We start from the raw sequence: 23,626 nt of genomic DNA on the forward strand, positions 1-23,626 counted from the left end.
TGACCCGGTTATATTGGGTATAAAGTTGGATCTAACGAATTGTGCTTCTCACGTGCAAAGTTCCGTCCCAATTTTTGATTTGTCCTCCAATTCCCGTCAATTGTCCTTAATTGGTCAAAATTACGGAACATTGAGGATGAAATGTGTTTGGGGTTAAACATTGAGGATAAAATTGGTCAAGCCCCCAAACTTTGAGGATGAAAAGTGCATTTTTCCCATTAAACTAAAGTAGAATGCCGCTTTAAATTCATAGCGCCAATACAGGATCCCTCTTCTTCATCCTCCTGCATTTTAGAAACCCTAAATACAGCCAATTTGCAAAATCTTCAATTCTCCATTATTGAAGCTTCAATTTGGTTGCTGATTATTGTAGCAGAGCAGATTAGAACAGTGAAATCTGCAATGGCCGGAATATTAAAGCCGCCGGGGGCCTTCACTGTTACACCGCACAAGGTTTCCATTTGCATTTTGATTCAAGTCTATGCTCCGCCAACTCAGATTTCTGTTCCGTTTCCCTTCTCTTCCGTTTCTCATCACAACCGTCTCGGCTTGTTCCTTTTTGCTCTCTCTAAGGTGAGGAATTAATTATCCCTCAAGTGAATATGGAGGTATGATAGTCAATGCACAATGTACAAGGTTAATTCACTTGAATTTTTTTTCTTTTTCTTCAGCTTGATTAAGTTTGTCCTCTAGAGATTCAACTGCCAGACGGTTATAGAAAAATTTTTAATGTGTAGTCTTTGACTCTTCATATTTATAGAAAAAGGGAGTTTTTTTTAAATAAAGAATTTGAGACATTTTTCGTAGAATGAGCTAATGCTTCCAGAGCAATAAACCACGATTTTTGTAGGATGTGCTACATTTGCAGCATTTAGATTGGGGATAGGGTTGCTCCTGATGTTTGTGTTTGGTGGTGAATTGTAGTCATGTGATGATATTTTTGAGCCGAAGCTGGATGAGCTCATTGGGCAGTTGAAGGAACTCGGTGACTTCCTAAATGATTGGTTGATCGATCATTTAACTCGTAGACTATCATCATTGGCCTCACCTGATGACTTGTTTAACTTCTTTAATGATTTGAGAGGTATGGTCTTAGTGTAGAAAGTAATCACTTTTGATCTTTGCCTGTATCAGATTATTGAAAATGTCAATATTGGCTGTGGAGTTTTGAGTGTGGGAATTAGAGATTACTTTTCAAGTATAGATTACTCTTCAAGTATAAATTACTTGTTACGAGTGTTAATTAATGTGTACCGGTTATCCTGAATTTTTGTGATTTTCTAACTAGGAATTTTGGGTGGCTCCGAATCCCATGTCATGGATGATGATCAAATCATGCTGGATCCAAGTAGCAACCTTGGGCTCTTTGTGCGCCGTTGCTTACTTTCTTTCAATCTTCTGCCATTTGAGGTGCGCATTCTAATCTCCACATAATGGAAACTTTGACAAGTTAAAAGAACTGTGAGACTTTATATGGGACTTGATGAGTTTTGGCTACCAGAGTTTGCTATTACTCTTCATCAGCTTGACACCATCTAGCATCCTTATACAGGCACTTTTCTTGGTTCTTGGCTAGTAAGCAGTGAAATATTATGTGGTTGTTTGGTTTTCATTTTGATCTGCCATTTGCGTGCAGGGTGTCTGCCATCTTCTAACAAACGTAGGTGCATACTGTAAAGAATCTTTCTCAAGTTGTCCTTATGAATTGTCACATATAGAAGATTGTGCTAATGAGGCGGAATCATCAATGGAATATGAGAATATGGAATTGGAGGGTCTTGTGTTTGACAAAGTCAGCAAAGAGTTTGAAGCACAAAAAAGGGCTAATGACAGCTTTGTTTTTCATAATCATGCACCCAAAATGCTTATCGGATTTATTGAAGGTACTCGTTCAGGACCATTCTTCCAATGTGTGTTCACCTACTTGAGGGTAGGTGAACATTTTGAGGCATTTTGAGGGTAGAAGTTACACCTACTTCTTCCTTTTATTTTTTTTCCATCTCTTCTCATGGAGCTAATGTGTTGAAATCATATTGAGTTTGATTTCTCACTGATTGCTTATAAATAGATAAAAGACCAGTGAGAATTCCCTTGTTGCGCATTGCTCAAGCCATATGTTGGCTGAATATGGTTATTGGCCTAATGGGAGAAACTGTAGCAGCAATTTTGGATTCATTGGATAGTATCGCAATGACAATCTTATTTTGTCCTCCATTGGCTGTGTTTGGTGGTGCATTGTAAATTCTCCTCTAAAGTTTCAAACAGTTGAAATGGGTGATTGATTAGTTGGAACATTTTGTTCCATGTGATAGCATATAAATTTAACTAATTAATTGTGGCTGAGGGATTAGATTGAGTAATAAAACTAGCATCAGCCACTGGCAAGCATGATTGGTGTGCATTTTCTTTGTGTAATTAAAGTTTATTGAGCTTTTACATGCTTTGCCCTTTTATTACTTAGTTTGCTATGTTATAATTAAAATGCTGGTGCTGATTTATGGTAAACTCATCAATAAACTCTCCTCCATTAAATTTTCACTTAGAAGTCTGATTCTTATGTTTATTTTTTTTGTTTCTCATCATCCCTTCTCCATATTTTAAGGATTTGCTGGCTTGCACCGCTGGTTAAAGCTCTGCATCCGGTTCAATTGTATGTTTGATGACCAACTTCTGCACATAGCGCAAATGTTCCACCTGCAACTTGGTTCACTTGAATTGCTCCTGCAAGCCAAACTTAATTCCTATTCTTTTTTTTTTTTTCTCAATTATGTGGCATGAAAATCAGTTGTCTAGAGAGTGGCAATTGTCTTTCTGGGGAAAAATCTTCAGCTCAACTGTAGTCTTTAGCACCTTGTTTGACTTAGAAAGGTTCAATCAGATGTAGATGTTAAAGGAAGAGAATCACTCTTATATGAATGATGGCTTCTGTCAGCCAATCAAGTCTTAGTTACCATTTGAGAAAGTTTCAGATATGTTGGTTTGATTTGATTTGTTGTATCTCTAATGAACAAGGTCATACAGTCAGTATGCACTTGATGAAGTTAAAGGATGAGTGCAAATAAATGACTTGAGTAATGTTATAATCTGAAGTTCTGCACTAGTCAACCGCTTTTGCAATATTGCTGCATGGGTTTTTGAAGTGGTCTTGTTGAAATTCATGTAAATTTTGAGGATTCATCCAGAGCTTGCTTGATGAGGTCTTGTATGTATCTGTTTCATGTTCTTTCAGTCATTTTGGTTTTTGTAATTGAAATTAGAAGGTTATTGATGCTTGCAGAATCAGATATTTCTTCAGGATCAAAAGTCAAAGAATTTGATAGACTTAGAGCAGGTAGCTCATGTATACCTTCTTCAAGTTATTCACAGAGAATCATTGATCCCCAGGTTGGCAGTTTCCTCCGTACAAACTGGCAAATACAGGGAAACTTACTGGATCAAGCTGATGCAATTGAAAGGTTTTTTTTTTTTTTTGGGTTTCCTCATTCGTATTTGATTTGTGTTTCTTTGCAGCTAGCTTATTTATGAGTTTTCAGTGTTGATTTCTGGGAATTCATTGTATGTCATGTGTACCAGACATGGCAGCTCATTCTCTTTGAATGCTTTTGAATCCATACTTAAGCAGCTGCAGAAACTGGCCCCAGAACTGCATCGGGTACTTTACACTCCACAGTGACACGGTTTCAGATTGCCTTAAAATGGAGACTGTTTTCCTTACAACAATTGTAATTTCCTTGGGCACTTAAATGCAGGTTCACTTCTTGCGCTATTTGAATAGTCTTCATCATGATGACTATCCTGTGGCTTTGGAAAATCTTCACCGTTACTTTGACTACAGGTAAATGTTGTCTTTCATGTTTACCTGAAGTTCCTGTATGTTTTCTTTCACTTGATTCTACTGTATTGGATCCATTATTCTAACTATATGGGCAACAGCTGACTTTGGTTGTTTATGTACTTCATTGTAATGCTTTATGTATCCCTGAATTTAATGCCTTCCTCTTGTTTAAACTGAAGATGGATTGATCTGCCATTCGCTCATTATCTTGTTTGAGTTCTGCTTCCAAGTTCTCTGGTTGATCCTCAAAGCATATAGGTTGTCTTGCATTAAGGAAAATGTTCATGTCTTTTACAGATTATGGAGCTCCTTTACATTTTATGCTTAGGGTGGAATTATGGAGAGCTATAGAACATTGGACTGTCTCTCTCTCCTTTTTTTTTTTGTTTTTTCTTCTTTTTGGGAACTCTTATGCTATGATAATCATGGAGTCCAAATGGATCATTATTTGTACCTATGTACACGGAGTTATTTGTCAGAATAGCGTTGGATTGTTAAAAGAACACTTGGCGATATAAAGCCTCATAAGCAATTTCAAAGCATAGGGTTTTCTTGGTGCACTGCTTAGGATTTTCTTGTCAGACTAGCATAGGCACTAGAAACATCACAAGCAATTTTAGTGGTTCAAAAGTCTGGATAAATTTTCAATTTTAATTGTGACTAGCTGGCCATAGAAGATTCAGTTGCTTGAGGTGGACTTAAAACCTTGTCTAATACCTTTAAAACCTGTTTTATGAGTTTTAGTGGGCCTGTTCGGCTGGCCTGTTTTAGAAATACAAACTTTTTTGTTTTTCTAAACCATCATCTACAGTAATAGTTAAAACAACTCCAAAACACCCTAAAATTTAATAAAAACACGCAAAAACAAACACTTCAAAATACCCAAAACCACCCTAAAACACATACATCTACACCACCACCCTCCTTCACCAGACAACTATGTTCTTAAACTCGGACTGGACCGGCCAAACCGGGAACTGGCTAGGATTCCGGTCTGAGTTAGTTTAAAGAATCGGCAGTCAAAATTTTGGTCCAACCCGGTAGATTGTGTTTGATCGAGAACCGGATAGAGCCTGGTTTTTTAATTTTTTTTTTCTGACCTTTTTTGGGGTCTTTGACTCTTTGACTCTTGACTAACGATAAAAGTCTAAAGAAAAGGTAAATCTTAAAAAACTATCTAATTCTCATTTTGAAACCAAAAAGGCAAAAGTTGAGCAAAGAAAATCGATAACTCCAAAACCTTAGGGTTCACTTCTCTCCGCCGCTCACTTCTCCTGTTGCTGCACTGCAGGAAAAAACGAAGCCGCTTCCTCCTCTTCACCAAGGATGGGCAGATCGAAGTTCTGGCAATCTTTGGTGATCTTTCGGTGATTCGATTTCGAGCTTCTAGCTAGAATGTATGGTTTTGATCTTTCTGGTATAGTACATTTAAGTCTTTTCTTGTGAACTTATTGTAATTTATGTTTATTAGCACTCTAAAGAATCTACAGAATCTACTTCAGATACAATAATTTTATCATTCTAGCAGAAAAGAAAATTTATGACCTGAGCACCTTTGGTGCTTAATTTTCTGAGATTGGAAATCAGGAAATATTGACGAGTTATGATTTCCTTTTTTCAATTGAAAATTTAGAGTATGTTTCTCTAATTTGTAACTATAAACGTGGAATTCTCTTCCTATTTCTTGGGTTATGACCTATGTTTTGAAACTGGGATCAGCAAGCGATTCGGTTGAGCCCAAGGTTCAGGGATCAATGGGTTCAACCAAGTTGGACCGATTTTAAGAATAGGGTGACTTCAGCATGACATCATACACACACACACACACACCCTCATTCATTTTTCCTACATGTCAAAGTCACAAAATATAACCAAGAACCATATACAATTCACTAGTAAAAATCCATATTCATATCCAATTCACCAAATCCATCCAAACTCACAAAATTCACAAAATAGAAATCTTGTACATGTTGAAACCCTTGACAAAGAGAACATAACAAAGAGCTTATATGATCATAACAAAGAGAACATAATCCATATCTTGATGATTCGGTGTTGTCTGCCAGCAACAGGAATGGGACATCAAGTTTAAAGCCAGACTAGAGTTCTGCCCTATGTAATTTCCTGGTTCTAGAGAGGATTGAGGTCACAAGTCATAAACCAAGGAAGAGATAGAATTCCATGCTTATAGTTACGAATTGGAGAAACATACTCTAAATTTTTAATTGAAAAAAGGATATCATAACTTCTCTGATATTTCCTTGTTTCCAATCTTGGAAAATTTAGCACTAGAGGTCCTTCGGTCATAAATTTTCTTTTCTGGTAGAATGATTAAATTATTGTATCTGCAGTAGATTCTTTAGAGTGCTAATAAACATAAATTACAATAAGCTCACAAGAAAAGACTTTAAGTGTACTATACCAGAAAGGTTGAGCCATACCTTCTAGCTACAAGCTCGAAATCAAATCAGTGAAAGATCGCCGAAAATTGCCAAAACTCGATTTGCCCGTCCTTCGTGAGGCGGCGGTGGCGGCTTGGTATTTTCTGATGGTGCAGCATCAGGAGAAGTGAACCCTAAGGTTTTGGAGTTTTCGATTTTCTTTGTTTTGCAAGTTAAGACGGCTTGAATTTTTGTTATACATTTCTTCCATGTGGTGTCTGAGGGATTCTCTTTTAGCTGCTATATGTTGTGCGTTATCAGAAATATTACTTTCTAGTCCCTTTCAAGGAAAAAGAGGATAAGTCATATCTACCAATATTAATTGCTATTTAAGTGCAATTCTTCAACCACTGTGTCTGGAATAAAATAATATGTTGATTCTAATTATTTACAGAAATTAAAATCCTCTAGGTTCCATGGTTTTTGTTCCCCATCGTTTTGGGTTAAATGCTTCATAACTTTAATATCTTACCTCTTGTGAGTTTTCTGGATTCTTGGCATACCTTGAAATATGAAGCTTGTCAAAATTCAACATAACCTATTACGGACAAAGATGCTGAGAAATGTCGGTGTTAAAGTGCAGGGACAGAAGGAATTGATTTTGGTCTGCCTTCATCTGGTTGCAATAGTTTTGGGAGATATGAGGTTGCTTTACTATGCTTGGGAATGATGCATTTCCACTTTGGGCACCCAAAGCAAGCTTTGGAGGTAAGCCATAAGAGGGCCATCTCCTTTTGTGATTTCTCTTTTGTTTCATGTTATGTTGGTCTCCTATACCTTCGTTCTCTGCATTCTGCAATTTTCATTTAGATATTGTCAGTTGTTGGTATGGAGTTGGTGTGCTTTTCATTGGCATGTTAGTTGGTTCTTTAAGATTTACTTTTCTGCAAGTTACTCTAACAATTGGTTGACTTCAATAATTTCAGGTCTTAACTGAAGCAGTTAGAGTTTCTCAGCAGGTATTATTTTAGTTTGGAAAAATTTACTTGATGTTATATGAATTTCACTTAGAAGAAAGCTTAGCATTTCTACTTTTGAACTGTTGTCTTACTATGAGTGCATGAGTTTGCAGTAGGAATAATTTGTAATTTTGTGTGAATTTGAGGTCCTTTACTTGTTTACTTATAGTATGGTTTTTAAAAGAGAACAAAATCATGTAGGTAGCATTGTCTCTCTTTTAGTTAGAATTTTGAAAGATAGACAAAATATTAAACTTGTGCTAATTAATAATTGATGGTCGATTGCTGTTTTCTTATGCACATCTGTCTTATGTGTAGTCTTTATGTGCAATATTGTTGATTTGCATAGTCTCTTTCTTCAAACTGCAGACGACGACGGGAATTTCTGCAACACTAATATATATATATATATATATATATATATATATATATATTACATCTTGTCCTAATAAATATTAGTTTGTTGTCTGTTTGGAACTGTATATTACATCTTGTCCTAATTTCTGCGACAGCAATTTCTGCAGAGGACAGGAATTTCTGCGACAAAATATATGTTAGTTTGTTGTCTGTTGGAATTGTATGTTACATCTTGTCCTAATATCACAAAATTTCAAATCTGCAGCACAGTGATGACGCTTGTCTAGCATACACTTTAGCAGCTATATGCAACCTATTGTCTGAAGTTGGTATTTCAAGAATGACTGGAATTATTGGATCAGCATGCTCGTCAGTTGTCACCATGCGAACTTCCTTGTCCATTCAACAGCAATTATTTGTGCTTTTGAGGAGATCTTTAAAAAGAGCAGAAGGCTTAAAGTTAAAACGACTGGTGGCCTCCAATCATATTGCAATGGCAAAATTTGAGCTAACAGTAAGAACTCTAACTATGAATGAAATGCAGACTGCTTCAAATTTCTGTTGATTATAAGAGTTTTGCCTGCATTACACATCTAAGACTTGAAAATTTTTTAATGCCTCAAGGAAGTGAGATTGTGTTTTAAAGTTTAAATTCATGAGATTGTGTTTTAAGGAAGTGAGATTGTGTTTTAAAGTTAATGAGCGCTGGAATGTTAGCTCAGGCAATGTGGAACTTGCATAGGAAAGGCCATATAGAGGTATGAATAGGGCTAATCTCTATTGACATCTGTGTTAATTTTTTATTAGCATTGGGATGTTTTAAATGAGAGTGAAGACATCACTTAAAATGGATATTAGAGTTTAATAAGGATCAGATAGTTAAAACTATGATTTTGGCGTTTATGTTTACTTTCTTAACACGTCAATTTTACAAGAACAATAATTTCTGTCGCATGTTGACTCTTTTATGTCACAAGATGATGGTCAGTGCACATCTTTGTGTTGCAGAAAAATTATAAACTGGGATGAACTTGAACTCATAGAACAGTATTAATAGGTTGATTCAAAATTTCTTTTAGGGAAATAATTCAAGCCAATTCCTTTCGTAGAAGGTTACGGCGCTTTCTGCCTGCATTTGTTTGATTAGCATAAGTTAATATCCTGTTGGCTGCAATTCTTCTTGATTGTGACAAAATTGTAAAGTTGTGTTCAGTATTTTCTATTTTATATTTTTCTCCCTTCTTGTTGATGGTGGTTTTGTACACGTAAGAGAGCTGGTAAAGTTTTTCCCTCTTGGGCTAAATCTGATATAACTGCTAGTCATCGATCGTTAAAGATACATTGGCATCGTTGTTCTTCTGTGAGTGCTATATATGTTCCCTTTGTGAAGGGCAAAATGAAAAGGTTCTCAATACATCTTGGAGCGCCTAGGTTGTATAGTGTTTGGAGAAGTAGAGGCATCTTCATATGCTATAGTTATGTTATAGTAATATGTAAAAACAAGTAGGTGATCCACATTGCGTTTACTGATTTTTCTCCCTAATAATTGGACATGGTATTAGAGCATAATACTGGGAGGCAAAAAGGTTGTTGCTTTTGAAAAAGAAAAAAGAATTACTCTCCATCACGGCTGTACTAGCATGGTACTATTGATCGCGACACTAGTCATTGGGCTATACTGCTCATGCTGGATACCCAGGAACAGTACAAAATGTTTTTTGTTTTCTTTATCTCCACGTTTGTAGTTGGTTAACCAGAATCCTTTTGTATCATTTGCAGCATGTTCAAAGACCATTATCATATTTTGGTCCAAAGGGTCCCATGAAGCTCAGAACATGCCCCATTAATGTCTGCAAGGTTTGCCTTCTCATTGTTTGATTTGTTGCAGTGCGGAAGTATTTTCTGGCCCTGTTCTGTTGAAACATTTTCTTACTCTTTTCTCTTGCCTATCTTGTTACAGGAACTGAGATCGAGTTCCCGTCTGATCCATGAATTTTGTGATGAAAGTTCTATAATGAACACTGATGGTCTTTTGTGCACTATGTGGCTTAAGAATTTGAAGAAACCTATTGGTTCAGTGATTTTCTCTCAAGAAAACGAATCCAGGCGGAACTTGGATACTTTCCAGTTTTGTGCACAACCAAATTCTCTTCCTGGTTCTGTGGTCCAGTTATTGGGGACTTCAGCATTGGTTCGTGCAACTGCCTGGGAGATATATGGCAGGTGATCTAAAACAATGATCCTGCTATGAACTCTATGTTCAATTTGCATGCAATTTGCATATGCTTTAAATTATCTTGAAAATTTCCCATAGAGCAGTCTTTTTGGAGCTGCCGCTGAATTTGCCCACCGCTACACTGATGTGCTGCTTGTATTCTACAATATATGATTATAACTTTAGCTAGATATTCAAGGATATTAAAGAAGAGGTTATTGGCCTCAGTTGTCATACCACTGTAGTCATACCATTTTACATTGCCAAGTTTCCACAATCTTATGCAATTCAATTACATTATGGTGTTTGAGAAGTCAAGTTCCCCAAGGGTGAGAGTACTTGTTTGGTATTACACATTGGGACAACTAAGTTTCTTGAAATTGCAAATTGATGTGTAGACACTTGATGAGTAGCACTTGGTGAATTCCACAAAAGTTTGTAGCAGCTCGGTTAAGTCAGTATGTAGGCCTAATATCATACAGTAAATCAAGTCATTAAGAATCCATTGCCAGATGATAGGGAAATTTTGTACAAAGGGCACGTTTTGGGTGCATATTCATAAAATGGGCACAGTTTGGGGTGGTTATGGTAAACTGGACCCTTTGTTTGTGGAGGTGTCAGGCTCTGTTCACAATTCTCTGTGTGTGTCAATTGTACTTGTTTACCTGTTGAATACTCTCTTCTTGGTTTCCTTTCTCCTAGTTGGATGTCACTTTGTTGACCTTTCTGGGATCTGATCCTCCTCTTGCTTTTTGGTATTCTGCTACTAGATGCTTAACTTTTCTGCGACATCAACAGATATCGGCAAGTTTGAGTCTTTGCATGCATGCGGGTTCTATCATGATATACCTTTTCTTTCAATAATCTGTTTTGACTTGGAATCCAATCTTATGCTATTGAAATCCAGATTGATTGTCATTTGTGATCTCAGTAGACTTGAATCTCCTGTTTTGGTTGATTAATTTCTCTCTTTGGATCTTGTTTCTTCAGTGCCTCTCTTGCTCGAATAAATACCCTGGTTTTTGCAGCATGCTTTGCTGACTCATCGAGGTAAGCCGCAAAACTGTATGCCAAAAATGTCGCTGTTCCTGTTTCATTTATCATATATTATTGCATGAATCAGTTATTCAACTGCTGTATTAAACTTGCAGTTCAGCTGATGCTGCCTTAGCTTATGCCAAGCTCATCCAACATTTGGCTGTTTTTAAAGGACACAAAGGTCAGTTCTTTGAGTGTTTATAAATTAAACTTGCAGCATGCAGTAGGATGCAGTTCTCAGATGAACATGTTTTATTTCTTCTCTTGGTTTGTGAAGTCTAATCTTTCTTTGCTTATCGGACTATCACCAATTTGTTATCAGTTGCTAAATTAATGGTATTCTTCTTCCTCATAAATCAAATTGAAATGAAATTTGCACTCAAGTAAAAGAGACAGTATTGAGATCGGTTTATGGTTTTTCTAATTCTAGTTTCTACACTCCTAAGGTTTCTAGTGATTGTCCAGTGCTAAAACGTCAAATTCTGAAAAAAGAAAAAGTCAAATTCTGGTCTAGCCTATATACAAGGAAAGGGGGAAAGCAGATTTAGGACAAGTGTATTTTCACATTGGACAAGTGGAAATGATGCTAAAGGCTTTACTTTGGGTAAGCAACTAGCAAGAGATATGAAAGATATATCCTATATGAAACCTTTCAAAACTAATCAGGAAAATATGACCTGAAAAGCTCCAGGGTTCATTAGTGTTTGACAGTTCACTTCTCCCTTTACCCAAATCCTGTTCTTGCCGTGTTTGAGGATCTCATTTGTCCTGCATTCCTACATGTTAAAACACTGAGTTTGTTTGGATAGGAAGATTTGCAAAAAAAAAAAAATTCAAATTTTATTTTACTTACATCATAAACACAATTTCCAACCACCTTTTTACCTCACATACATCGCATCACAAAAAGTGTTACAGTATTTCAAATAAATATTTCAGATAACCTCCTATCCAAACAAACTCACTATATCAATATTTGCTAGGCAGTTGCCTGATCGGGAACTGAAACAAATGTACTAACATGCTTGACAAAAATAGGACTTAAAAAATGATAGATTGATCACCGCCTTAAATATTCATTATCAGCATAGTCTATTATGAATGAGGACATTTCTTTTGGATGCACCTTCTTTTGTCCTTTAGTTTTTCTGCAATTAAGTAGGAATTCCTAATGCTATAGAGTATATAGGGCTTTTATCATGTTTTAATTAGCAACAACTGACATATGAGCCACTTTTATGACGGTTTTTACATCTCTGCTTACTTGAGTGAAGTGTCGCCTGTCCTCTCATCAATAGGAGCATAAGGATTTGCTTGAATGACATCATTATAATATTCTAGAGTAGGCATGGTGTAGAAAGGTAAGCTACACAGAGGATGCATTTGGTAAGATTACTGTATCTGTAAGATGTATATTTTTAGGCAATTTTTAAGGTGGAGAAGTCTTAATTTACTAAAACAGGAATTATACATGAATTTGGTTTCCAAAACATTTTAGAAGTGCCAGTTTTCTGAATTTTAGATGTGCCAGTCTTCTGAATGTCTAAGTATTGGCATGCCAATCTGAAGGGGGGGAAGGGGAAAAAAAAGAAATCACCAACAAATTAACAAAAAGCAACAGTTAAAGCACCACAAATGTGGGATGAGAAATCAAGTACCTAGGCAATGTAAAATACACGAATTTTCAGTTTAAACTGTATAATGTTGCTTCTGCAACTTAGTTTAATCTTGTTTAGAATTGGGTAGATTCAGATGTACCCAATATCATTTGGTTTTCACATGATCCCTCATTTACCGTCCATATTATGCACCTGGTGGTGTTCGAATTTGTGGACACCTATCCTATACTACACCAACTTCTTTGCTTTTCAGTTCTGAATATGTTGTTGTTCTTGGTAATATTGCTGAAATAAATTGGTAAAAAGAGTTTTTGAATTCATATTCACTGTCCCCAAGACCCAGCTTAGCTGATAAGGACCATTAGCCAGGTGACCGTGAGGTTCCTGGTTCAACTCTCAAGACCTCCCCTTTCCCCATTGTAAGGCTTGAAGTCTTTCTCGAATGGAAAAAAGGAAAATTCATATTCACCAGGGAAAAAAAAACGTTCACTAAAACAGATGAAATGCAATATAAGCTCAGTTTGGATTGATAGTTTTTCCAAAAACTTGTTTCTTTCCAACAAAATTTATGGTAATCTCCCAAAAAACACCCCAAAAAACACACTACCACCCTTCTCCCTCCAACACCCCCCCCCACCACCCTCTCACTTCCTCCACTCTGCCACCTCCCCCGACCACCCTCCCTTCTGCATCCTTCCCCTCGACTACCTTGCAACTTCTCCCCTCCACTACCCCAGCACCCTCTGAACCCCTTCATCCTTACAAGGATTTTTAAAGTTGAGAAGTACCAAAGAGAGATTAGATTTAGGTGAAGACAAACTCATTAAGAAAAAGAACATATTTCAGAACTCATTCCCGATGCTGGATATCAAAAGTTGAGTATGGTTTTAGAATCAACTCAATAAGATGGTTATTTCATGATGGAGAGTTTTTTAGAAGTAATAAGCAACAAATAAGAGGATAATAAGTAGGAGGAAGATTTATGAATTTAGGAATTATCCTGTGTTGTCACTGAATGGAATGTGAGAATGTTGATGCAGGCAGGAAAAGAGTTGGGGGAGGGGGGCCGGGGTAACCAGCAAGGACCAAGATTGTTTGATTATACAAATATTCGAAAACCATTAACCACGCCAAACATACCAGGGAAAAAAAATCCAACTTCGCAACATCAGATTCCACTTATTGTGTAGACACAAAATGCAATATTCTCTAGTGAAAGAGACCTTGTTGTTGGCAAAAAGGTTTTGACATTTGACATGTATAAGCTTTTGTTGAATGACAACGCCTTCTGCTTCTCAAACCAGAAATAATCTGGAGCTTTCAGGACTGAATTTCAGTCAGCCTTGTTAGGAGAATATTAGTATTCTTGTAGATAATATATTAGTAAGGGTATTCTTGTAAATAGTCCGTTAGGTTTGTACTCCTATAAATATTAGTTGGTCACTCATAATACAGTGACTAGATGTTTTCCTCCCAAGATACCTGTTTACATGGTATCAGAGCAAGAGTCCTAGGGTTTAGGTTAAACATCTAGCAAAAGTACTGTTCATGCCGCACTGTTCACGCATACTGTTCACGCGTACTGTTCACGCGTCTCGAGTTTTGACCCTTTCTTGGGTTTGAAGTGCTATTCGCTATGGCTGAAAGTTTATCAAAAAGTATTGTGACGTCCACTAATATTATGCCAATGGTGATGCCTCAAATCACAAATTGGAAGTTGAATGATACCAATTATCAACAGTGGTCAAAAGCTGTTAAGATTTATCTGACAGGCTTAGGAAAGCAACGTTATCTCACAGATGACTCTCCTACGGAGGATAGCAAGAAACTAATGTGGATTCAAGAGGATGCCCAAATTCTTGGAGCAATATGGAATTCTATGAAGCCACGAATTGCTTACATGTGTTCTCATTGTGAGACAACAAAAGAAGTTTGGGATTATGTCCGGTTATTATATTGCAGTAATCTCTCACGGATGTTTGATATTTCTTTGGAGTATTTTCAGTTGCAACAAGATAACAAGACAGTAACTGAATACTTTGCTGATCTTAAGCGAGTCTCAGAGGAATTAAATGTTGTAATGCCTCTCTCAAGTGATATCAAGGTTATGCAGAGGCAAAGAGAACAAATGCTTGTGCTCAAATTCCTGGCTGGTCTCAAGCCAGAATTTGAACCAATCAAATCTCAAATTTTAGCAGGTGAACAATTACCATCCTTTGCAGAGGCGTATGCTCGGGTCTTACGTTCTGCATCTAAGGACAATGCACAGGGTGATGGTGCTTTAATTAATGACAAATCTGCTTTAATTGCTAACAATAATCGGACAGAGCAACTTAATTTTGGACGTGGCTCTCGTGGAGGAAGAAGTAGAGGAGGTCGTGGGGGTCGTGGAGGTCGAGGCACCCGTGAGTGCAATCATTGTGGTTTAAAGAATCACACTCGTGATACTTGTTGGGATTTAAATGGAAAACCACCTCGGTTTGTTAATACGGTTACCACTGACCAAACTGAATCAAGTTCTTTAGCACAAGGGTCTCAGAAGACTGTTACCATATCTGAGGAAGATTATATCAAATTTCTGCAGTACCAAACTGCAAATCACGCATCTCTTCCCTCTACTTCTGTAGCACAAAAAGGTAATGCTATGGCTTGTCTCTCCACATCATCTAATTTTGACTCATGGATCATTGATTCCGGAGCTACTGATCATATGTCAGGTACCTCTAGAAATTTTTCTAATTTTCAAGAGTCTACTTCCTTCCCTCATGTTACTTTAGCTGATGGATCTACAACTAAAGTTAAAGGACTAGGCACTGTAGAAATTAACTCATCTCTTCCGCTGCCTTCTGTTCTTTACGTTCCCAGTTTGCCTTTTAATCTAATGTCCGTTAGTAAGCTTACTAAATCTCTACAGTGTTCAGTTATTTTTTCTCCTGATTTTGTTGTCATTCAGGATTTGAAGACAAAGAGGACGATTGGTGGAGGACATGAGCATAATGGTCTTTACTTTCTCAACTCTAATGGTCCGATTGCGTGCCCTGCTACTGTTTCTCCTCTTGAAATTCACTGTCGTTTGGGTCATCCGTCTCTACAAAATTTGAAGAAGTTGGTCCCTACCTTGAGTCAGTTGTCTTCATTAGAATGTGAGTCTTGTCAATTAGGAAAGCATCATCGTGTTTCTTTTGTCCCTAGGGTCAATAAACGGGTTTCGGAACCCTTCTTGTTAGTTCATTCTGATGTTTGGGGTCCTAGTCGAGTAACTTCAAAGTTAGGTTTTAAATATTTTGTAATCTTTGTTGATGATTTTTCCAGAGTTACATGGCTTTATTTAATGAAAGATCGTTCAGAACTATATTCCATTTTTTGTGCATTTGTTACAGAAATAAAGACTCAATTTGGTGTGCCTGTACGTATACTTCGCAGTGATAATGCGAAAGAATATTTTTCCACTCCTTTTGATACCTTTATGACTAAGTCCGGTATTCTTCATCAGTCCTCTTGTCCTCACACTCCACAACAGAATGGAGTTGCTGAAAGAAAAATTGGACATTTAATCGAAGTTGCTCGGACACTTTTGTTGCACATGAATGTACCCAAACAATTTTGGAGTGATGCAGTTTTAACTGCATGTTATTTAATTAATCGCATGCCATCCGATGTTCTTGGAGGCCAACTACCTCACTCCATTCTTTTTCCTCAGGACCCTATATTTAAATTACCTCCTCGTATTTTTGGTTGTGTGTGTTTTGTTCATCAGCTTGCTCCCGGGGTGGATAAATTAGATTCTCGTGCCATTAAGTGTATTTTCTTAGGATACGCACGAACGCAAAAGGGGTATAGATGTTACAGTCCAGTTTTAAATCGTTTTTTCACTTGTGCTGATGTTACTTTCTTTGAATCCACTCCTTATTTTATGAAGCAAGGTATGTCTTGTGAGTTAGACCAGTGTTCCTCTTTTTCTCCTCCTGTTTTACCAGTCCCTTCATCTTTATTACCTGAGTTATCGGGTTCACCAGATTCCACCACTCGATTATCTCGTCCTAATCTTCAAGTTTATTCTCGTCGTTCCATGGTTGAGAAAGCTCCTGATATGCTACGCACTTCACCAATTAACTCTCAATCTTCAGATCCAGGTATGACGCCCTCTTGTGAGTCAGATCTTCCTATTGCTTTACGTAAAGGTAAGAGACATTGTACTTCTCATCCTATTTCTAATTTTGTCTCTTATTCTCGTCTCTCTCTGTCATATTCTTCTTTTGTTGCATCTCTTGATTCGGTATCCATTCCTAAGTCTATTACCCATGCTCTCAATGATCCTGGTTGGAGGTTAGCTATGCAGGAAGAGATGCTTGCTTTGGAGAAAAATGGTACTTGGGATCTTGTCCCTCGTCCTTCAGGTAAGCCTGTTGTTGGTTGTAAATGGGTGTACACTATAAAGGTGCAGCCTAATGGTTCTATTGATAGATTGAAGGCTCGTCTGGTAGCTCGAGGATTTACTCAGGTGTATGGAGTAGACTACTTAGAAACATTTTCTCCTGTTGCAAAGATTACCTCGGTTCGCCTTCTTATCTCTTTGGCAGCAACTTACAATTGGCCATTGCATCAGTTGGATGTGAAAAATGCATTTCTGCATGGAGATTTGGAAGAAGAGGTATATATGGAACAACCTCCTGGATTTGTTGTTCAGGGGGAGAATTCGCAGTTGGTTTGTTGTTTGAAAAAATCCTTATATGGATTGAAACAGTCTCCAAGGGCTTGGTTTGGCCGGTTTAGTAGTGTGGTCATGGAGTTCGGTCTGACGAGATGTGGAGTAGACCACTCTGTATTTTATGGGCATTCTAATGCTGGTAAAATTTTATTAGTTGTTTATGTGGATGATATTGTGATTACAGGTGATGATGTTGTGGGGATCCAGAAACTTAAATCCAATCTGCAGGCAAACTTTCAGACAAAGGATTTAGGTCATTTACAGTATTTTCTGGGTATTGAGGTAGCTCGGTCTAAATATGGGATTTATTTATGTCAAAGGAAATATGTACTCGATATGTTGAGTGAAGTTGGGATGTTAGGTTGCCGACCTGTGGATACTCCTATGGATTCCAATGTGAAATTAGCAAGAGATCAAGGAGCATTACTTGATGATCCTAAGCAATATCGAAAACTTGTGGGTAAGTTAAATTATCTCACTGTAACGAGACCTGACATTTCGTTTGCAGTGAGTGTTGTGAGTCAATTTCTTGATACCCCTCGTACTAGTTATTGGGATGCTGTTATACGGATTCTCAGGTATCTTAAGGGTGCTCCTGGAAAAGGGTTGCTGTATCAAAATCATGGACACACTGATATTGAAGGATATAGTGATGCAGATTGGGCCGGTTCTGCCTCAGATCGAAGATCGACCACAGGATATTGTGTGTTTGTTGGTGGTAATTTAGTGTCGTGGAAGAGTAAGAAGCAAACAGTTGTCTCCAGATCAAGTGCAGAATCTGAATACCGTGCTATGGCTCACACTGTGTGTGAGTTGGTTTGGTTGAAAAGCATGTTAGTTGAAATTGGGTTTGAGTATAAACAGCCTATGAATTTAGTGTGTGATAATCAGGCGGCTGTCCATATTGCGTCTAATCCAGTGTTTCATGAAAGGACAAAACATATTGAAGTTGATTGTCATTTCATTCGAGAGAAATTACTTGATGGAATCATCAAGACATCTCATGTACCGTCTGCAGATCAATTGGCTGATTTGTTTACCAAGAGTTTAGGGGGCTCTAGGGTGAAATACCTTTGTAACAAGTTGGGTGCTTATGATATATATGCTCCAACTTGAGGGGGAGTGTTAGGAGAATATTAGTATTCTTGTAGATAATATATTAGTAAGGGTATTCTTGTAAATAGTCCGTTAGGTTTGTACTCCTATAAATATTAGTTGGTCACTCATAATACAGTGACTAGATGTTTTCCTCCCAAGATACCTGTTTACAAGCCTGTTTGATAAGTACTTCCCCTCTGAAGTCTTTTTCAGTTAGCCTGTTTGATAAATACTTCCCCTCTAAGTCTTCTTTCAGTTAGCCTGTTTGATAAATACTTCCCCTCTTATCACTCACTGACTTATCCAGGAAAAATAAAAGAAATGGAGAAAAGACAGAATTTCCTTTTCTAATACAAGCATGAATGTGCCTAATGCAACTTGTCGAGCATATTTGTGGCTTTTGCTGTCATATAATTATATAAGTTTCCTATTACTGCCTGCAGAAGCTTTTGCTGCTCTTAAAATAGCGGAAGAGAAGTTCTTATGTGTTTCAAAGTCAAGAGTCCACCTTGTAAAACTGCAGCTACTTCATGAACGTGCCCTGCATAGGTAAGGCTGTTGTCTGCTATGACAGTATTTTCAAAATTAGTCATGGAGTCACGACAAACATTATGTTCTTGATTTTCTACGATATATTATCTCTGGTTATCTTGCAGAGGGGATTTGAAGTTCGCTCAGCGAATATGCAATGAATTTGGAGCTTTAGCTTCTTCTGTAAGTGGTGTGGACATGGAGCTGAAGACTGAAGCAAGTCTACGACATGCTCGAACACTGCTTGCAGCAAACCAGTTCAACCAGGTTAATTATGTTCGATCACTGACTACCATCACTACCTTTTATTCCTTTTTTTTTCTCTATTCTTTTTTTTTTGGGGGTCTTTAGCTGTAATCAACAAAAAGATCCAAATTTGGTGATGGAATACCATTATTCATCCTGGATGATGTATTCATGATCTAACTACCAAAGATCTGATAATTTACAGAATCTGCCATGCCAGCTAGGTCATCACCTTGTCTTCTTTGAGTATGAAAGAAAAATGAGCTGTTTAAAATGAATTTCTGGGAGCTTCAATTTCACTAAGTATATTCAATCCATGGTTGAAGAGTACATAGTTTCTTCTCTGAAACTACTCAAGTTTAGGATCAATTTGAACCAACAAATTTTAAACAGTGAATCCATAGCTATCTGATATTTAATAGCCATCTTTTTGTGTAGAACTTTTTGGACTTTTTTATGTCAGCTGGAACTGTGTTAATGAGCTCTGCCAAAGTCATCTTTTATGATAAAGTCAAATGCTAATTTGTCTGCAAACAGAAAGATCACAATTTATGCAAGCACTGTTAAAGGATTATCAATTCACTTCCAATTTTGACTGTCTCGATAGAAGTAGCAGCATCAGGAGACCGAGACCCAATAACATATCTTCTTTGATTTGTTCTTGTTTCAAAAAGGTTGCAAGAATGCTTCTTCACTACTGTATTGACCAATTGATCAACTAGTGGTTGGGCCTTTACTCGTTCCTGGACCAAACTAAATCAATGTAGTCTTCAGAAGATATTTCTAATTTTGCCAGCGATCTCATTTCTCCTCAGGTGTATACATGGCCATTTGATAATATGAAGCCAGCACGAAAGAAAATCTTCTTCCATTCAACTCAAGAATTCTGTTCATCTTTGGATGCTAAATTGACAAGATGAAGGATATAGGTTTGATTAGTTTTGGTTTGCCACAAATGCACGATCATTTTGTATGGAAGAACAAGTTTTGTCATATAGAGAAGCTTAGCTTTCAGATTTGGTGTTTAGATCTGTGAGAGTCCTGATCAAAGAACTTTAGGCAAATGTTTTCTTGCTGGTGTTTGGGGCTGTGGTCTAGATATGTCCTCTAATAAACTTTAGTAAGCAGTAGTGCAAGATTTTTTCTGGTGGCATATCAGGATTACTATAAGCTTGCGAAGGAATATTTTCTGCAGTATTTCATATTTCAGTCCATGGTGCTGCCAAGGATGAAGACTTGTTTCTGCGAAATAAAACTGACAGCACCTGACTAATTAGTTTCAGAATCTCTACTATTTTAGTTCATGTTCTTATCTGATTCTCTTTGCTGTGGATTGTCACCATTGCCCTTCCAGAGTCTTGTGCTACAGTTAATTCTGTGGAGATTGAAGCATCTTCCCTGATGCATAGTGCAAATCACTCTGGTTCTATTGTTCATCATTGATGATTCAAATGCATGTTTAATAAAGGTTGTCTTCTTTCTTGTTTCATTTGGTACCAAGTCTGATGCAAAAGGTTGTTTCAGGCTGCAGCTGTCACAAACTCCCTCTTCTGTATGTGTTACAAATACAATATGCAGGTTGAGAATGCCACTGTTCTTCTTTTGCTTGCTGAGATACACAAGGTACTAGATTTTAGTTTTGCTGGGATTAAATTTATTGGCTTTTTTTTCTGTCATTTTTTATGATTTCCACCATTCAGGTGCTTTTAGAACTGTTTGCTTCCTAATCCTTTGACGATATTTGCTATGATATTTGGATGTTATACAAGCCTGTATTTTGGTACTTGCTTGTATATGCCATTGTTCAAACTGTTAATATCAAGTGTTCATAGTTCGCATGTGTCTATTTATAATGTGCTTTGTTGTTGATAGTTATTACGTTTCTACTAATTGCATCTCTGTTTTCTTTATCACGGCCAAGATTTTTAATCTGATATGCCTCCTCTATTCTCACTTATAGAGATCAGGAAATGCTGCTCTCGGAATTCCTTATGCTTTGGCTAGTCTTTCATTTTGCCAGTCTTTTAACTTGGATCTTCTTAAAGCCTCTGCAACACTGACACTTGCTGACCTATGGCTTTCACTGGGATCAAATCATGCAAAAAGGGCTTTAGCCCTCTTGCATAGTGCTTTCCCTATGATTCTTGGTCATGGCGGTCTGGAGCTTTCTGCTCGAGCCTATATAACAGAGACAAAGTGCTATCTGGCAGACCCAAGCTTTTCAGGTACTTTCTTCTTTGAGATCTCTAGAATCAAGAGAGTTTAATCAGAAAAAAAAAAAAGTTAGTACAAAAATATTTTGAATCTAAATGGAGCATCAGATTGTTGGTGCAATGCTATTGCGAAAACATAAGTTATTACAGGGCTGTCATTTGATTTTTGCTGTGTTTTATGGATTTTTGTAGCAGAGAAAAATTTCCTGATTTCATGGTTCATTGGCAGTGGAGTGGAATGTCATAGATTTATACAAAGTAACTAGTTTGTGCTTCATTGCTGTGTTGTCTTGAACCTTGGGCAGCCATTTATAATATGAGGTGGTTTTTTTTTCGTTGGAGAGAAGGGGGGGGGAAGAAACAGGCTTTGGGGTAGATAACTGAAGGAAACATCTTTAAAATTCCATAGTTGACTACAGTGACCTAGCAATTCCAAAAAATGTGGCCAATGACATTAATTTCTTATCTTTTAATCTATATTTTTTGGCCTTTAGCATGTGCTTATCAATGGCATTACATGTGCAGTCTCAGAAGATCCAGAGGCAGTGCTAGAACCTTTAAAGCGAGCTTCTGAAGCGCTTGAACTTTTGGAGGTTAGCTCATTATCTTTTCAAGATTGAAAGGTCAATTTGCTTATGTTGGTGTGAATTGAGTGTCTGTCCTGCACAAATGGAACGTTTCTCTCTTCTTTCCTGTAGCATAGAGCAGTCTGTCTTATTCATGCTTCGTTGATCAAGGTGCTAACTTTTTTTCATTCAGCCCACATTCTGGATCTGTTCCATATAACTGGTTTGTTTGACTGTGTACCTCTTCCCTTAATTTTGGTTAGTATTTTGTCCTTCGTGAACTACATTTCATAACTTGAATCATCCATACATTATTATCTCAATTGTAGGACCCAAAATATTCAAACTGATGAAATCCATCCTAGGAAAACTATTTCTTACACTTAAGAAGAAATTTTGAATGATTCCCTTTTTCTTTCTTGGTTGTACTCCTTAATTCCTTGTTGACTGTAATACATGAGTTTTTTCTGAGTAAACATAGCATAAGACCTACCTTTTGCCATAGTAAAAGCAGAAGACCTCCTCTTGCCAATTGTAAACAGCTGATCTACCCCGTGACAGTAATTTTGCATGAGAGGCTGGATATTTTTGTTCTGAAAATCTGGGGCCTTCTTTTGTTCCAATTGCAATTCTCTTTTATCGCAAGTCAAGCCTGTGATCAACCTGCAATCTGTTGCAGGACTTCTTGTTCTATTTGATCAAGTTTGATTTTTGTATGTAAAAGTACATTGAACTTGGGACTGGCCTGTTGTCGGCTTGAGTTAAGCATGGCACTCAACGCCAAAAGCCTGACCAAAGCTGGATACCCATCGTATCTATTACCATGTGCTGCATAACTAAGTTTCTGAATACTCCCTTTTTTGTTTTATACAAGTATTGTTCAAATGGTTATCATTGACCCCGTATTTGAAGCCAATAATATTATTATTGAACACAACTTAAAAGATCAACGCTGATTGAGTGCTAATTGATGGATGCTAATGATTTCATATAGTTTAGGTTTTTGCGTACTCTGCACTTTTAAAACTACATTGTGAATATTTGGCTGTCTCAGGATCTTGTTAACTAGTTAGTTCATCTATGTCTTGTATACTTTTAATGGATGACTAATATGCCTTATGAATCATAGACAGTTGAAACCCTCACCGTCAGTGTTGAATGTATGTAAATTACACAAATAGGTCCAAGAATATTGCCCATGTCTTTTATGGAGTACTGAAGGTAAAGTTATAATCAACATAATTAATGTGGTTCCAATTTGGAATCACGTGGCTTGTTGCCACTGATTGACTGTTTAAGCACCTGCTTTGATTGGTGCTCATGTGGCCTAGTTTAGAAATTGGGGTTTTATATTTTAAGCTTAATTCTTCCGCTTATGGCATTGCTTCTTGTGCACAGTACCATGAATTGGCTGGTGAAGCGTTTTACTTGTTGGCGATTGTATACGACAAGTTAGGATACTTAGAAGAAAGGGAAAAAGCTGCAGCTTTATTTAAGGTGCACATTATGGCCCTTGAAAATCCTGAAGAAAAGGAAGATTCTCTTTCTACAATGTTGTGAAGAAAATCCAGCGCGTTTCATTGAAATTACAGGAGCAAACATAGCTCATTTGTTGTATGATAGAGTAACGAAATCTAATTCAGTATCATCTCAAACTTCTCTCTGAAGTAGCGCATGGCAATTGTTGTTAAGTCTACGTTGTCAAAATCAACTGTCTGTTTTGCTGTATAGAAATGTACATCTTCTCTTTCAAAAATTTTGAGCAATGGTAACAGACCCTTAATTTGCTTTAACCAG

The 23,626-nt window shown here is 37.2% G+C and overlaps 1 protein-coding gene across 1 annotated transcript; it reads left to right on the forward strand.

Moving 5' to 3' along the window:
* The first annotated feature begins 240 nt into the window (after positions 1-240).
* Positions 241-23,625, forward strand: LOC113769849 (anaphase-promoting complex subunit 5). The gene is made up of 20 exons (XM_027314152.1): positions 241-573; positions 925-1,084; positions 1,289-1,410; positions 1,637-1,883; positions 3,278-3,455; positions 3,574-3,652; positions 3,750-3,835; positions 6,858-6,987; positions 7,206-7,238; positions 7,861-8,109; positions 9,375-9,452; positions 9,556-9,818; positions 10,801-10,860; positions 10,962-11,029; positions 18,717-18,822; positions 18,930-19,071; positions 20,575-20,673; positions 21,011-21,275; positions 21,789-21,856; positions 23,228-23,625. Exons 1-20 carry the CDS (start codon positions 403-405, stop codon positions 23,387-23,389), a joined length of 2,766 nt encoding a protein of 921 aa, XP_027169953.1. The 5' UTR covers positions 241-402; the 3' UTR covers positions 23,390-23,625.
* The last annotated feature ends 1 nt before the right edge of the window (position 23,626 follows it).

Source organism: Coffea eugenioides, chromosome 5 (genome assembly GCF_003713205.1).
Source record: "Coffea eugenioides isolate CCC68of chromosome 5, Ceug_1.0, whole genome shotgun sequence".
NCBI classification, from domain to species: Eukaryota; Viridiplantae; Streptophyta; class Magnoliopsida; order Gentianales; family Rubiaceae; genus Coffea; species Coffea eugenioides.

What these genes read in the sequence shown, in the direction of transcription:
- LOC113769849 (XM_027314152.1), top strand. Translation starts at nt 403, where the DNA reads ATGGCCGGAATATTAAAGCCGCCGGGGGCCTTCACTGTTACACCGCAC. An exon ending in GCTTATCGGATTTATTGAAG is followed by an intron (nt 1,884 to 3,277) that starts GTACTCGTTCAG and finishes TGATGCTTGCAG; the next exon opens with AATCAGATATTTCTTCAGGA. An exon ending in GGCAGACCCAAGCTTTTCAG is followed by an intron (nt 21,276 to 21,788) that starts GTACTTTCTTCT and finishes TTACATGTGCAG; the next exon opens with TCTCAGAAGATCCAGAGGCA.